The 15,957-nt window shown below is 40.5% G+C and overlaps 1 protein-coding gene and 1 non-coding gene across 5 annotated transcripts; one reads left to right on the top strand and one right to left on the bottom strand.

Moving 5' to 3' along the window:
- Positions 1–559: 559 nt before the first annotated feature.
- LOC138192703 (tumor protein p53 inducible nuclear protein 2) lies at positions 560–10,145 on the bottom strand. Of its 4 annotated transcripts, XM_069140280.1 has the most exons (5): positions 9,853–10,145; positions 5,206–5,579; positions 4,178–4,495; positions 3,922–4,078; positions 560–3,822 (listed from the first exon to the last, which is right to left on the bottom strand). In XM_069140280.1, the coding sequence occupies exons 2-5, from the start codon at positions 5,327–5,329 to the stop codon at positions 3,555–3,557; spliced, it is 867 nt and encodes a 288-aa protein (XP_068996381.1). In that variant the 5' UTR covers positions 5,330–5,579; positions 9,853–10,145; the 3' UTR covers positions 560–3,554. The 4 variants fall into 4 exon arrangements, with proteins under 4 accessions (XP_068996381.1, XP_068996379.1, XP_068996382.1 ...); XM_069140278.1 differs by having other exon boundaries at positions 3,922–4,495; XM_069140281.1 differs by lacking the exon at positions 4,178–4,495.
- Positions 10,146–15,523: 5,378 nt separating this feature from the next.
- trnaa-ugc (transfer RNA alanine (anticodon UGC)) lies at positions 15,524–15,595 on the top strand. The gene has a single exon. It is a non-coding gene; the product is annotated as a tRNA-Ala (tRNA).
- Positions 15,596–15,957: the final 362 nt, after the last annotated feature.

The following is a 15,957-nucleotide window of genomic DNA, read 5'->3' as shown; positions in this document are numbered from 1 at the left end:
TGGATGCTGGAAAACCCATCCGTTGATTTTTGCATAGGTCTTGCCTGTCAGTGAACGGCTGTCCACTTTGGGGATGGAAAATCAGTACATCACAAAAACCATGCAGAAATAGTGAAAGGCACAATCACCATAGATATCAGATACACCAAATTTTATATGTCTATATGTTTCTTTTTTATGGGGGGGAGGGGTGTACTAATTGAGATGTAACATGGGTGAAAACCCAAGTGTTTTGAAGCTGCCATCATTTCAGGGCACAACATAAAACATGTGAAACTCCCCAGACATTCAATGCCTTTCATTTAAAACATTGTAATGTTGAACAACTCCTCTAATAACTATATGGGAAAATACAAGCATATTCTATTGTATTTTTTATGATACTTTTCATCTCATTTTTTTCAATATATAAACTATTTGCCTCCTGCCTCATTCTGCCCCTGTCCACATCCCTCACATCATTGTAAGCTCAACACATTGGGTGACCACTCCCTCTCCCCAGTTTTGGATGACCTCCACTCTAAAAAAACCACACCTTTCAATAATCACACACACAACATACTGAAAACACGTTTCCTTTTTACATGACACTGGTGAGAAAAGAACAAAATAAAAATGAGGGCAAGAGGACAAGTTTGCAGTGGCAGAAGTATCTGTGGTGGTTTTGCATGCACACCCACACATCCACCTGTGACCTATCAATAGTACCCTGTTTTCACTGTGCACAAGCCTTTTTTTTTTTTTTTTTTTTTTTTTTTTACAACACGCAAAAAAACATCTACCTCTGAGGCACAGTCAGTTTGAATAGTGAGCCTCTGGAGAGTGCAGAAGCCTAGCCAGAGATCCCCATGTGTTTTTGTGTGTGTGCACACAAGACTCATCACCTCAGATACATTCCCTGCATTTGAGGAATCGACAGGACATAAATAATAGTCATCTTTAAAACAAAAGAGATAATATTCATAATTATACCATAAATTAACATATTCTGAACAAAACAAAGTAATTTATAGGATGATTGGCAGAAATGAAAAATGTGAGTGATTAAAGGGAGATTAATTTATCTTATTTAGATGATCAAAACAAGACAAGACATTTTCATTTTCTAAACAATCAGAAATGATCCAGAGACTCTCAATCTGTCTTTTGAACACAGCAGTGCTGATGTATTAGAACCATGTCATTGCACTGCATCCTCACCGGCATTCATACATCAAGTGCTGTGCTAAGTGGACCCTCTGGAGGGCCGTGATTTCCTATGGCACATCAACTCTTGAGTCTGAGTGCTGTTTTTGTGGTGTATCTCAACAAGATGGGACTGTAGTTGGGGCAAAGACACCACGTTTGGCCACTGAAATGCCCTCATGGTTTACAAATGAGCACAGAGGTGAGGCAGAGAGTGGATTCTCATCAGTCCCATTGAACACAATGTTGTGGACTCAAGTCCTGAGAGGCTTTGACATCTAACAGAGCATTATAAACTGTTTTGCAATATTTACAAGAGAAATAAATGACCAATATTCATGTTTTTTTTTAAGAGTTTCTAGCATTTAACGTGTCAGTACATTTTCTCACACGCAGTCTGAATCAAAACAAAAAGAAAAGGAACAAATAAAATCCACCAAAAAAACAAACAAAACACAAGCACACAGCACGCCGTTAAAACTTTGACTCACAAAATGTATGACAGTGCAAACTTACATCCATGTCTCAAATAATTTACAAACATTAGTATACACTTCAGCACCATTGTTTACTATTGTTGTTGAATACATATCAGCTAGATCTTTAAGTGGACACTGTAAGAGCTGGATGTGCTAACAAGAAAGAGACAGACTAATTGTGTAGATGTCAGCAATGTGTTGCACGTCCATGAGCAAGATGATGGTTGTTCAAAGGGTTTAATGTGGGGGAAGATGCTTGATGTTGGACTTATGGTTTTCTCCTGTGAAGTCTAAAAAAAAAAAGGTACTGGTGTGTAAATAGATCCCACTTTTTTGGTGTTCACAAGGATAAGGTAAGATCACAGCACACACTATGGATAAAAAATGGCTGATGTGTGCTGGGCACAGTAGTTTACAGACCACGCAATTAATAATCACCATGCTTTATGATCCACAGGGACAGTTTCATAATTGGTTGAATTTAAAAGCCAAATGTGTGCTTCATCTGACAGGGAACAGTCTCTTATTTTCTCTCTTGGTAGAACCATGCAAAAAGAGACTGTAAAATAATGGGGAAATTTACAAATCAAAATTGGCAGAAAATATTGTAACAAAATGAAGAGTTCCCATCAATACTGCTCTGCACTTACCACAACCTGCCAGACCCTGTAACCCAAAGACCAACCTGCATCCTGTCTGTGCTTTCATATTCCTTGTCTGTAAGGATTTTATAGGTGTCCTGCCTTCTTGTTTACAAAAACAGCCTTCCTTTTTCATTATCTGGAGAAGACCATTTGCATATACAAAACATTTACATCCAATAATCTAAATGCTCCTCAATAAAGTTCAATATTGAATTCAGAAAACTTGTTCACAGGTTGCTCAAAGGGTTACATCACACTTTCCCACGACCATTTCCTGTTAACCACACTCCCTTTAATAGTATCTTTAACTCATCATGTCATTTCTTTTACTCGTCTGTTTTGCTCATACTCTCACCTTCTACCTGCTCTCATCCTTCGCAAAGTAAGAGGAGAGAAATCTCACAACATTTCGTTTCCTCCGGTAAAACTGGTTGCTTCCTGTTTTATTGCCTTTGCTGTTACCTTTCCATATTGGCAAACCAAACAGGAGAGAAACAAATGTCTAGTGATTTTCCTATCACTCTTGTCACACACGGTATGTTCGTCCACCTCTTCTGAACAAAAATAAAGTAAAATGTTGACAGAATACACTTTAACATAAAGCTTTGAAGACATGATGAGTTGTTTTTGCTGTAAAAAGGCTGAGGTTTAACTTTTCTCTGTCTTGCATTGTTTCCAACAGAAAAAGTCTGTGCCCAGTCAGAGTGAAGTTCATTTGGCTGTTTTACTTTCAATTTATTAACTCCAAAATTAATTAAGTGTTACGGAGATTTCATGGCTGAATTAATTAATTAATTAAAAGGAAACATGCCTTGAGGAAGAGTAAAAGAAAGGAGAGAATTTTACTAAGATAGCACAGAAAATTAAAACTAAACTTTTTGTTGTTTTTCAGACATCATTATTATTATTATTATTACCTATAACCAGTATAACTATTTTGAAGACTTTTTTGTTGTTGTTTGGATACTGCAATGGACTAAAAGTATAATGGAGGTCTACACAGATCTACTCAGAGGGCTTGGTTCATCACAGCAGAATGGGGCATAAAACTACCAGGTGGAGTCAGTTTGGGTCTAAACCAAAACAAAGAAGCTACTGGTCTACTGGTATCTGAGTGAAATATGATATAATGTGCATAACTGAAAGCAAATATGCTCTGGGTTAATCAATTTCATGTGTTTCTTGAGTTGACTATGCAGTACTAATGCCCTCGGAGTAAATGACGCCGCCCTGGTTGCTGGGGAGTTCAGTGGCAGATGTTACGCTTGCTGGGTTGGTGAAGGAAGGTGTTCCTGCCGTGGACTGCGTGGCGAGGGACCTGCTCCCTGGTGCGGTTTTGGCGTTGGATGCGGTTGCGGCCCAGATGGCGCCTCTCGATGCGGGCTTTGCTACGCTGGACCCTGGCCACCTGAGTGACCTTGGCCAGAGCTCCAACCTGGGCAGCTGCTCCACGGCTCACCCTGGTGGGCATAGTGCTGCGAGTAGCGGGGGCAGCAGCTGGTTCAGCCACTCTGCTGCAAGGGGACAGATAAAAATGGTCGGTGTCTTAATAGTTATGCTGATGCCGACAAAGCAGGTGAAGGTCAAGCGTAGAATGCATGAATATTTCTCACCTCACGCTGCTTGCCAGGCTGACAATGCTTTCCTCGCCCACCACAGACAGGTTGCTGTTGGAGACCATGGACAGGTTGTTCGGGGACACGTACACAGACATGCTGGGGTGCTCGATGAGCAGGTCTTCCATCGGGCTGGCCTCTGCTGTGGCTCCCTCTGCAGTGAAACAGGGGGGAGGGGTGACAAACCAGCTCTCATCCATGCAGCCTCTCTCTGATCCTGCCCTACTGCTACCCCCACTGCCCCCACACTCACTCCCAGAGCCTGGGGACATCGACAGGGTGGAGGAGGGCGTGGACAGTCTGGCCCGTCTTGGCAGTGTCACGGGTGTAGTGGCACCCAAGTCTGATGGGCTTGTGCTGAGACAAGATAGGGGGTCTGATGATGCTACTGCTCCTCGCACCCGACCTTTATGTGTCCTACGACGCTTGTGAGGCAGGTGAGGAATGGGGGCTGGGCATTCAGTCCGTGCATGTGTGTTCTGATGATTTGATAGGTTACTGTCTGGGAATGATTGTGCAATCAGTGTGGTTCCCGTCTCATCCTCCTCCCGCATCATGCCGTCAGATTCCTCTGAGGACATTGCAGGGATGAGATCAGGGATGGGACAGCCAATAAAGACAGATGTTTCAGATGGGAGGAGGATGTTTCAAAAGTTATGCAAATGTGGCAGATTTTTCAAAAAGCCATGCGGGTCCGAGGGGGTAATTTTAAAGGGATCACATACGCACGCGCACACATACCGGTGTGGGGAATGTAAGGGTATTTAAAAAAATTGGAGGAAGGGAAGAAGAGGGGGTAAGGAAACACAAAACATAAAAGAGTCACATCATTAGTTGTGTTGACCCTCTAAGGCTGTGATTATGTCAGTGACAATGTTTGTCTTGACTCTGCTGAGAGCTACTTTTATGTTGTTTGGTCGGCTTTCGATCAGGCACCAAAGCAAATTTTCATACTCAATTATTTTCTTTGTCATGTTTAAGATCATGAACAAATTGAATGGAGATGTATGTTCACAGATAATTATGTGTTTCCATCGTTTGACGGACAACACCTTTGGCATGGCAGCCATATGGATGAGCACCAGTGTAGCTGCGCCGCGGCCTGACTGAGTCTTCACCCCACGCCATCATCCACATTGTTACCTCTACGCTTCAAATGTTAGTCATTATTATAGGCATGCAAGAGGGAATGCAGCTGTTTCTCTGCAAGTATAACACAATGTGACTAATTCTGTGGCTTTAAATTGACACACCAACCCATTCATGCTCTCTCTGACTCACCAGGCAGGTTGACGAGCATCCATCCCTCCTCGTCGGCTTCCGTCACACATGGGTTGGGTCCCTTCAGCTCAGCGGCCACCTCTTCTACCTCCCCAAACAGCAGGTTGCTAAGACGCTGAAACATGACTGCTTCTATTGTCAAGTGTCGATGGCTCCGGTGCGTTTTTGTTGTCCACAAAGAAAAGCTGTAGCTGCCTTTTTTATTTTTTTTTTATTTACGTATCACTTGTTGCTGTTTTATGCTGTTCTTTGTCAGATTTTTCTGAGTATTTTTTCCACTTGAAGCCCCTTTCCTGGATCTTAGTTTTGATAAACAGGAGGGGACAGGCTTCTGTAGTGCAAATATAAGGTTTCACTTGGTTTGGAGCAAAGGCCTGGAGAGAGGGAGAGAAAGAAACATGATGATTGGCTGTAAAAAATTGATAAGGGACTTCATGGTTAACACATTTAGTCTTAAAAATATAATCCAAAAAAAGATTAACAGAGTTAATTTCCAACTGCTTAGTCAGAGTACATTAACAGAGAGGGAGCAATGTGTGTGCAGAGCTATCTCAGGGTGATTTAAAGACGCATCACAACAGTTTAGAGCTATTGTGTAGACTAACACAATGACTCGTCTTTTTTTGTTTGTTTGTTTCCACACTAAACATTACTGGATTACTCATGAATTAGATAAACTGGTGATAATGAATTTGAATGAAAAGACAAATCCTAGTATTATTTACAGAGGCTGTGCATATAAAGGAAACCTGTTCACAATTCATGTAAAATCTACTTTTTGTATCTCAACATTTCAGTCTGCAGGAATTATTTTTAAACAAATTTACACCCATTGACTTGTATGTCACGTGGGGGCAACACAACAACCCACTGCATCATTTTTCATTCATTTGTAGTCTTTTCTCTGTCCACCGGGTGGTGTTTTTAGCTCTGTTTTTGGTTTCTACCAATTCATGAAGGAAATATCTGGTGCTTAATTTATAAATGATCTACTATGCTCACAAGCTAGATGCTAATATAGTCTACCTGTAGCTTAAAGCCTTGCAGGTAAGTGTAAAATCAGCTTATAGCTTTTACACTAAAACAACTGCCATTTACAGCAGGATGGAAAGATGCTGAACCGCTCCGTAGAGCTGAGGATAATTGCGGTGTGTGGTGATAATTATACATTAGTTTGTCACCACATGCAACCTGCCACACATACCTATAGTCATTATATCTATTGTTAATACAAAAATATAAATTTTAGCAGCTTTAAATCCTGATGTTGATTATTTTTTGAGTTTATTCAATGGACTTTCAAAGGGCAGACAGCGGATCACATATTGTAATTCTTCGAGTCAAAACAACAAAAATGATGAAAGTACTGAAATTTAAATCATGAGACTTCAATTGGATGGTATATGTAGGCCATTACATAACGATGACCTACACTGTGAAACTCATTGTCAGGTGGAATACTGAGCTACAGTATGTGGTAATAAATGATAATATGAAGACAGAAATGAATCAGCAAACAAGAAGCTGGTGGACAACGACTACACTCCCCTCCCCCGTTAGATCTAGACAACAAATCAGGACAGATGGACATGCCAGAGAGGAAGAGGAGGTGACACAAAGAGCCAGACTCTTGCAAACTCAAACAAAGTGTATCTGCACATGTTAAAATATAAAGAAAGACAGAAGGTGCTGAGGCAAATGACAAGGGCCTTACCTAAATGTGAACTGTGAACTGTCATAGCTTACATGACAAACCCTCACATGTTCCAAGTCTGAGTTTTATTTATTTAAACTGAATTCCAGGTTAAATGGGTTTAATCACAGATGTGTTCATCTGCACAGGTTTAAATTTAAATCATAATTTATGTCAGTCCTTGGTCTGTTTCATACACAGCATGATTTCCCCCTAAAAGTCTCCTGGACTCCAACAGGTGATGCTGAAGCTTATAAATTTCACCCAATAACTGAGGAGATCGAGAAATGTCCAAGGTTAGTAATATTGAATGGCTGTAATAAGGTGAAACAGAGTGTGCGTGACAGGGATCTATATAGGGAGCAAAGAGACATGGAAGGAGATATGCATGGATGCTTGTTGGGAAGCTGACACTTTCTGTCCTTATTTGGAGAATCACCATAGTGACCAGGAACATGAAGGGAAGACATCGTAATTGCAAACATAAATTGCATGCTCCTGGGATTTAATCATTTTTGTTATTTTGTCAAGGAGATTTTGCATGGGTTTATGCTTGAAATAATACAAGAAAAAAAGAAGGAGAAAGTGGGGCAGAAATGCCAAAAATGGGAGAAGCTTTTTCCTTAAAGATCCAAATGATCCTACTGGATCAGATCCTCAGCTGTTTTTGTATTGCTCTAGATTGTATGAGTTCATTTTCATTGGCTTTCTAGGTCATGTGTTAAAAATCAAACGCAGTCAACTAAATAATGCTCGTTATATTTGGGGGATTTTGCAGAAGACTTTACTGAGGTGCAGCGGACCAGTCTCAACACTGAGATTGCTTTAATACATTCCCAGACAAACAGACACTTAAGTCATGAGACCCTGACAAATAAATTCAGATAAACAACATTTTTGTAAACAGGCCTCTGGCTGCTTTGCATAAGGTGGAACAGACATCCACAAAACACACACCCAATGTGGGATACATGCAGTGCTTCACTGATAAAAACATTTTCATAAGTTGTCAGTTGTCAGCCAAGCCAATTCAGGGTTATCTGACTGGTAAATGTAAATTTGATACAGCCAAAAGAGCCCAAATAAGAGACTGATATGACTTATTCTTGCAACAAAGTTCTTCAATATACAGTGTAGGAAAGCATTATCAACTTCACCTATTAATAATGATAAATGTACTCTGATGTTAAATAGCTCAAATGGGAGAGAACAAAAAGATAAATATAGCAGATTTATTTGGAAAGTGGTACTCAGGACAATGCTTGCATTAAGTTATAAGTACGATAAGTCTGTCTGTCCTGGTCAGTCCTCTGAAATTCTTTTTTTTTTTACACATTTTTCCCTCTTTGTCTTCATTAGTATGGCTTACAGCTTCTGTAACTATAATATGGTATTGATTATTAGTGCATGTGTAGGGAAATAGGTTGTGCATTTTTGTTGTGGTGTAAATATTCATTTCTTAAGCGTTTTGTTTCCTTTTATTTTTGGATGACTTTGCAACATCTGGCCAGAAACAACAAGGGAAATTTAGCAATACAGGGTAAGTCTGTCTCATTATAGGTTTTTTTCTGATCACTGCCTCATATTGTCACATAAACTAAAAAAAAAATGTTACAGGTAAGGAGAGCTTGAATCAAAAGAGCAATATCTTCATAAGTTAAAACCATTAATACAAGATGTGGAGTTGCAGAAGAGGGCAAAGTCCTTATTCTCATGATCACTAGAGAGCTTTGTTTAGTGGTTTTATTCAAATACCACACTAAAAGTAATATTTTACAGACACAACCGCACATACTGAAATATAATAAGGACTGCCAGTTAGGGATCTTTTCTTTTGACATTGATCTTGGAAAAAAGAAAAAAAAAAAGAAAAAAAAAAAAAAAAGTAGGAGGAGCATGGGGTGGGAGGGGATCCACGAAATGAAAACAAGACGCCAAGCCACGTCACTGACGCTGACAGAAGCTCCAGCCCACATTGCGACCGAAGGAAGAAAAAGAGGTCCGAGTAGAAAACATAGCAAAAAATATACGAGCTTATGTCAGAGTATTTGCACCCCACATAGGTTTCAATTACTAATCTGCATTCTGTAACTCTATGCCGAAAACAATTCATATTTTAAATGGTTGACATTGTCGGTGTTTATCGTATAGAGTTGAAACCCCTATGAAAAAAAAAAAAAATAGGCTGCTCACGGCAGCAATGTTTACATTTCAAATACATAAAGATACCCTTGACTGCTGTCGAGAAAAACCGTCGACCTCTACATGGTCGACGGCCGAGAGAAGAGGCGACTTTCAGTGCACGATATCCAGGTTAAACATGAATTATCCGTATAAGCTCTACAGCTGAAGGGTCAAAGCAATGACAGTTGTGGCTCAGCGACACAGCACGAAAGACATCGACTGAAAGGCTGCTACTAATACAACAAAACGCTTATTTCACAGAATGGAAGAAGTTATATTTGAAAAAAAAAAAAAAAAAAAAAAACTCAGCCCGAAAGGTCCGCCTGCCACAAAAACATAAACATCCGCCATCGACTCCACATCAGCATTTGGTGCAATTTGCAAAACAACGGCTGCTGGCGTCCTATAGGATGTGAACGTATGCAGACTGCTGTCATTTTTCAGAATATAGGACGTCGAATCTAATCAAGCCTTTTTGTTTGGGCCGCTTTACTGCCTTCAAAATCAATTCGTGACCTAATAATAGGTCATTACCAATTATAACAGCAGTCAACAGCCTGTGTACTGAGTCAGTGACAGACAAAGAGATGTAATTCCGTCTTATTTCATGTTCTAATATTTCATGAAGGCCGACATCTGAGGCAAAACCTACATAGGAGGAATGCAGCAGGTTCGCTGCCCAAGATGTAGTTTGATACATCCTTGGTGAACACAGTTTGGCACAAAACACAGAGTATTAGATTTTAAAACAAAAATAAAGAATAGCTTACCTGCCTTTGTAGTATTTTTCAAGTTGTAAACGAGATCTCACACACAGTAGAAACGACAACTCTTAAAGCATAGCTTTATATAGCCTTTATGTGAGGTAGTTAAAACACCATTATACAAAAATAAAAGGCTTTCTTCTTAGAAGAAGGGCTTCGTGTAAAAAGGTTACACTTGATGTTGTCAGATCATAACATCTGCAGCTTTTTCCTCCTCTCCTTTATTTTTTTCCGCTGCAGATTTTCTTCTTTTTATTGCTGCCTCCAGCTGATCCTCGGATCAGAATGTAGAACGTACAAAACAGCTGATTGTGAGATCACAATACTCCAGGCCACGCCCCTTCCCCGCCCACACCAACCGAGTAGGCCAATCAGAATATTACACCCGCCGCCACAAGCCGGTCCTCTAAGTAACAGGGTGGGGGCTGGGCGAGATGAGCTGTCAACCTGCGCCCTGATGGAAAGGGTGACTTCACTCAGAGGCTGATCCGAGATCAGCTCTCACTTTCGACATCCCTGCTGTTTAAAGCAGGGCTGGGGGATGGTAAACAGACCCCGAGTCTGTGCTTCACGTCAAAACAGGCCTCCTACAAATAAAGGTGAAGATCTGTTGACAGCAAACTAATTAAATTGTAAGCCTGATGCTTAATTGTATAAATTCAGCAATTGAAATAAGAGCTGAAGAATCAGAATCAGAAAGCTCAAGCAACAAAGTTTTGTAACCTCTTAAATAGACTTTGGACCAAACACAGAACATGTTTCCCTTGTGTTATCCATTCTTAATCTGTGGATATTAAAATATACTTAAATATTTATATTCGTAGATATTTCGAAAAATAAATTGCATGATTTTCCTTTTGATTTTTCTTTTAAATTTGGTGCTGAATATTGCCCAACACAAAACACAACATTGGGTAACCGCATTTATTTGACATATTCTCCTGTTAGGACAGAGGACTCATTTACAACCGTAAATATTCAAATTATTACATAGTCACAGGGCACAAACCTCATTAGTTTTCCATGTCCAGCGATGCTGTTAATATTACTTTACATTTTATTTGTAAATAGACTTCATTCCCCTCCCCCTCAACATCACTCTTTTCCCTCTGCCTTGGTGGGAGGGTCTTTTATGTGTTTCTCAACCTATACCAGCCAATCATACTTGTTTTTTCTGAATGCAGCATTTGAGTAACCAATGAGCTTTCTGGAGGGTTTGAAAACCCCTGGTGGTCATTACTACACCCTGCAGTCTGGATGGCTTTGAGAATATCTACTGCGTTTTATCACAGCAGACTGTGCAAACCGGTGACTGTTCACATAATTGTGCATGTGTATGTTTTTATAGGTGACAGATTCACCTGTGTTGTGTTTTAATGACATCTAAACAGCATTATGCACAAACATGTTTAACATCCACTTATGTGTACGTGTGTGTGTGTGTGTGTGTGTGTGTGTGTGTGTGTGTGTGTGTGTGTGTGTGTGTGTGTGTGTGTGTGTGTGTGTGTGCACCTGCAAGCTGGCAGGGCTTACTCCACAGAGTGAATTCTTTAGAAAAGTGGGAACACACTGCACTATTTACCGTCGAAGTCTGGCCATGACAAGTGGTTTTCAAGATCTTTGAGGATCACTGGTCTGCATAAACTGGACAGGTCACCCAGAGAGTGGGTGGACGTCACACCATACAGTATAAGGGTTTAGGATTCCTGTGTCCTCCCTGCCAACTGAAACTCAGCCCAACATGAGCTATCGTGCTGATGTCGTTCACATTTGATTTCTACAACCGGAATCTTGTAAAATTTCAGAGGGATCCAGTTGGTCAATTGATCCATGTTTACATATGATTATGGGAGGAAGTTTTTTTTTTTAATAACAGTATCTTATGATAAATAATTTATTACCAAAGGTGTGATGCTAGTCACATTTGGTTAAAAATCACAAAGCATCTCCCGGACACCTCTCTGGAGGGGCACTTCTCGTGATAGTTTGTCATTGTTTGTCTGCTTCACCGTACAGAATAATAATTTTTGATGGTACTTCATCCTTACTGCTGGTTTCAGAGGAACAGTTTATTAGTCGAGTCCTTGTGAAAAATATACTGTAGTTACAGAGGTGACAGAGCACCTATGGTGCAGTAAAGTCTACTTTACGCTACCTGGAAATTACACAAAAGAACAGTTAACTGGAGTCAACAGACTTAAGTATTTGAGCGTTAACCTGAAATATAATCTGTTTTATAATTAATGAATATGCGTAATAAAATCGGGCTGTCTGTACACAAACTGAAAACAAATGAACCACACCGAACAGGGTTTTGTCTCCAGATGCCTGCATTTCTCTGCTGAGGACTGTCATGTTATTGCCACACCGGTGAGAGGTGATAGGAAGAGTTCAGCATGAGCTTTCGAAAGTCAGGATGATAAGGTTTCGGCCTATACTGTTACCAGGTGCTAGGCAACTCAGGCAGACACACATTCACCCTGCAGTGATGATGATATCCAAACCCCAGTAACACAGTGAACACAAACATCTGCATGTGCATCTGCGATTGTGGTAATGTCAGCGTTCTCAAACAAATCAAAATCCTAGGCCCGGTGGAACTTGTTGGGTCATGTCATTGTGGCATGTATTGCCATGTCAGTAGCAACGACGTACAATAGATATACCTCAAGATATTTGTAGCAATTATTCTGTAAAGAATATAAACACAACCACATCACTCACAAACAATTGGGGCTTAAGTACACTGCTCAAACACCCAAAGAGAAAAGGTTATGGTTTTCCATTGTCTGCCTCCCCCCCCCACCTCCCCATTTCTTTATCCATGCTGAAGCTTTCACTAAAGTTTCCTGGCTTCACAGGATTCCCACAGTTTCCCAAGCTGCTTGGAGAAATAGGTGAAAGCTCATAGCAGTGTCTCCCTCTCTCTCCCTCTCCCTCTCTCTACCTCCTTATTCACGTTCATGAATGTGACATAAAGCTCTTATTTAACAGCAAGCCTGCCCTCCAACAGAGGGACCACAGCCAATCAAACCTTGCCTTGTGAACACACATATTTTGCCCGCGGTGACAGACGGAGGTGCGGCGGTGGTTAGGTTGACTCATTTGACTCAGACGTACACTTTGTTGTGTTTTGATGCTCTGAACAGACCGTAAATCAACGATCCTGATGTGACACTTTTAACACCCAGAGTTCACAGAAGCATCTTTTTTTTTTGTTGTTTTAACCATATTCCTCTGACTGTAGACTGTAGACCCCGTTCACCCTCTTTTTCTGTGTTCTGTAGGTTTTAGTTTTGGTGCGTCTCTCTCCTCTCAGGCCTCTTTGCCCCTGCATAGCTGGCTGCAGGCTGATGATAAGACAGCAGCTCCTGGAGATACCATGTCAGACCAGCTCACGGTGTTACCAGTACCTTTCAGTGCCAACTGTAGTGAAATACATTACAAGGGGTGGGATGACTATGTGAAAGCAATGACAGATATTTTGGGAAATAAACTTATTTGCTATTTTGGATTACTGCAGTGGTCTACTGGGCACTGGCCCAAGGGCCAAAGGGAGCAGCACTACCTGAGTTTGAAGTGATCGGTCACATTTCTTGATAGAATGTTAATTAAACGACCGTAAGAAGATTCAAAATAGCCACAAATCGAAACAAAATGTCCACAAGGACACACAACATGCCCACAAATTGGACACAAAGTGATGCAGAATGACCACAAAGAGATTGAAATTGACCACAAGTATTTTTGAACTCTGATTAGAGCTAATCTTGCTGTTTCCCCGCTGTTTCCAGTCTTTAAGCTCTTGCTCCATTGTTAATGAACTGTTATGAGAGTGGTCACCTCATGCACGTGACTCTGCAAGAAAGAGTGTTAAGACTTTTTCCCAAAATGTCAAACAATTGCTTTATGGCTCTCATCAGTCTCCAAAATCCACACTAGCTCTCAAGCAAAATTCACAATAAGACAAATAAGAACACGCAAGATTTTAAGATGTATAAATGTCATCAGGGAAGATGGAAATAAGATGTGAAAAGTCTGCTTGTCTTTGTACATGAGTACAAACTGAGTACTATTTAGAGATACTTGTATTTCCATTGCTTAATTTTTGTATTTCTTTATATTTCAGGGGGAAATACAATACTTTTTACTGTATTTATAGATATTTATCAATATAAATGATTAAACTATTAAAGGTTGACCAATCATGGCAGTAAATTGTGTTTAATGATATAATTATGGTACAATGATTATACACACATTTCTGCAAAATGGATGCTTTTCCATCAATAGTTTGAGAATATTTTGCTGGTAGGACTTGATAAACTCTGCATTTTTCTTTTACTTTTAGTTTGAAAAGGAGTTTGTCAGTGATTTGAATACTTTCTCTAATATTGGCCTTCATTGTGCACAAGGGCAGAGGGAAAACTAAGAAAGCAATGGATGTATCAACTTTAATGCTTAGACCCCTTGTACAAATATATTCGAAACGCCGTACCAAAGTCGGAGCCATTCCCTTTGATACAGTCCACTGTAACCTCTGGAGGTCAGTGGCCTCAGATAAAGAATTCTTTCCTGCGTCTCATATTGCATGCAGGCTGTCTGTACATGCAGCACCCTACAGTCCTCACATAACCCCCCCCAGAACATAAAGTGCCTACTATTCCATATGACGCAGCACAGTCTCCACATGGCAGGCCTCTGTCACCAATCCAAATTCACACAATAAATACAACAACAGCTGATATCCGCCAGTGTCCCCCTTCCCCCCTCCCCCTCCTCTTGGGAGACCCCTCTGCAGGCCCATGCATTTAGGTCTGCAGAGGGTCACAGGGAAGGCATTCGTCTCTCACCCTCTCTCCTCCATTCTTCAGCCCTCCCAAAGTCCTCATGCCATGCCTGCATCCCATGGGTCTGTCCCTACAAGGCCGGAGCAAACAGGGCCTGGAAGTGGTGTCCTTGGCGAGGGTGTGCTGATAAACACAGCAAGAGTGAGGACAGGCTGTGCTCTCCAGAGGGGGAAGACAGCCCCTCATTCACGCTCCCCTGGAAGATATTATGAAACCTAATGAGGGGAGCTATTTTAAATTCCCCAAAGGATTAGGGTACAGTGGGTGATGAGAAAACACTGAATTTCAGCCACTTGTGTCTGACTCTGTCTATCTCAGAGATATTGTGTTGAAGGTTTATGTCTCTGCCTTTCTTTAGACATTAGTCCTCATCCCCATCAGTTTTTTATTTGCGTTGCTGTTAGTGTGGGAAGAGGAGGAGGCCCTTTCTCAGATGTGTCCCCTGACTGAAACCAAAACATGACCTGCAGGCTAAAAATAGCACCAAGAAAGGATTAAATAAAAAATTAAAAACAGAGCTACAAATAACAGTTTCTTTTCCATTCATCCATCCTGACGTCAATTCAGCTTTTGTGTTTACAAACCAGATGGAGCACTTTGGGACAATTGTTTTTGCTTTTAACACGTTAAAAAAAAATGTGCAACTGACATGCACTGAGAAAAAAAAAATACACGCAGCTGGGTTAAGGGTTGAGACCAGGCTAAAGGTGTGAAGTCAAATTACATAACTTGGCCACACGCAAAACAAAAATAAACCTGCTCGACGTCATCGCCTTTCACAGTTTGTTCACACTAAATTGTTGCTTTTCTGCATCAGGCCACCAGTAGGGGATGTAGCTCAGTGGTAGAGCGCATGCTTTGCATGTATGAGGCCCCGGGTTCAATCCCCGGCATCTCCACTCTTTTTTGTGTGATTTCTTTTACTTACTGCCTATTGTGGTGTCTACTCATATGTTTCACACAGATAAACGCTCATATTTTCATTTGAAAATTCTTATTTTATTATTTTTTTTTTACGAAGGTCGTACTACACGTTAAACAGGCTCACTGTAGCCTACCTCCATGCTAAGTGAGCAGCACTGGACTTTAATCTCAGAGACAATCTTATTTCTTCAACATCTATTCTGTAAACATACATGTTAGTGGAAATCAAAGTTTCCTTTTGTTGACTTTTTTTTTTTTTTGCCAATTGTGCAGTTATAATATAAAAAAGGGAAAGTATATTTAACATTTTTTTTTAAGAAGCATCACAAAATTTATA

The sequence above is a fragment of the Embiotoca jacksoni genome, unplaced genomic scaffold (genome assembly GCF_022577435.1).
Source record: "Embiotoca jacksoni isolate LCO1_2020_lvr unplaced genomic scaffold, fEmbJac1.0.p SCAF_9, whole genome shotgun sequence".
In the NCBI taxonomy this organism is placed as follows: domain Eukaryota; kingdom Metazoa; phylum Chordata; class Actinopteri; family Embiotocidae; genus Embiotoca; species Embiotoca jacksoni.
The sequence above is the reverse complement of the archived record's forward strand: the minus strand, read 5'-3'. Positions and strand labels throughout refer to the sequence as shown.

Excerpts from the sequence above, each read along its gene's own strand:
- LOC138192703 (XM_069140278.1), bottom strand. The coding sequence starts at position 5,329 with ATGTTTCAGCGTCTTAGCAACCTGCTGTTTGGGGAGGTAGAAGAGGTG. Across the intron at positions 4,496-5,205 it reads GATGCTCGTCAACCTGCCTG|AGGAATCTGACGGCATGATG; the intron begins GTGAGTCAGAGA and ends CAATGTCCTCAG. Across the intron at positions 3,823-3,921 it reads AGCCTGGCAAGCAGCGTGAG|CAGAGTGGCTGAACCAGCTG; the intron begins GTGAGAAATATT and ends GTCCCCTTGCAG.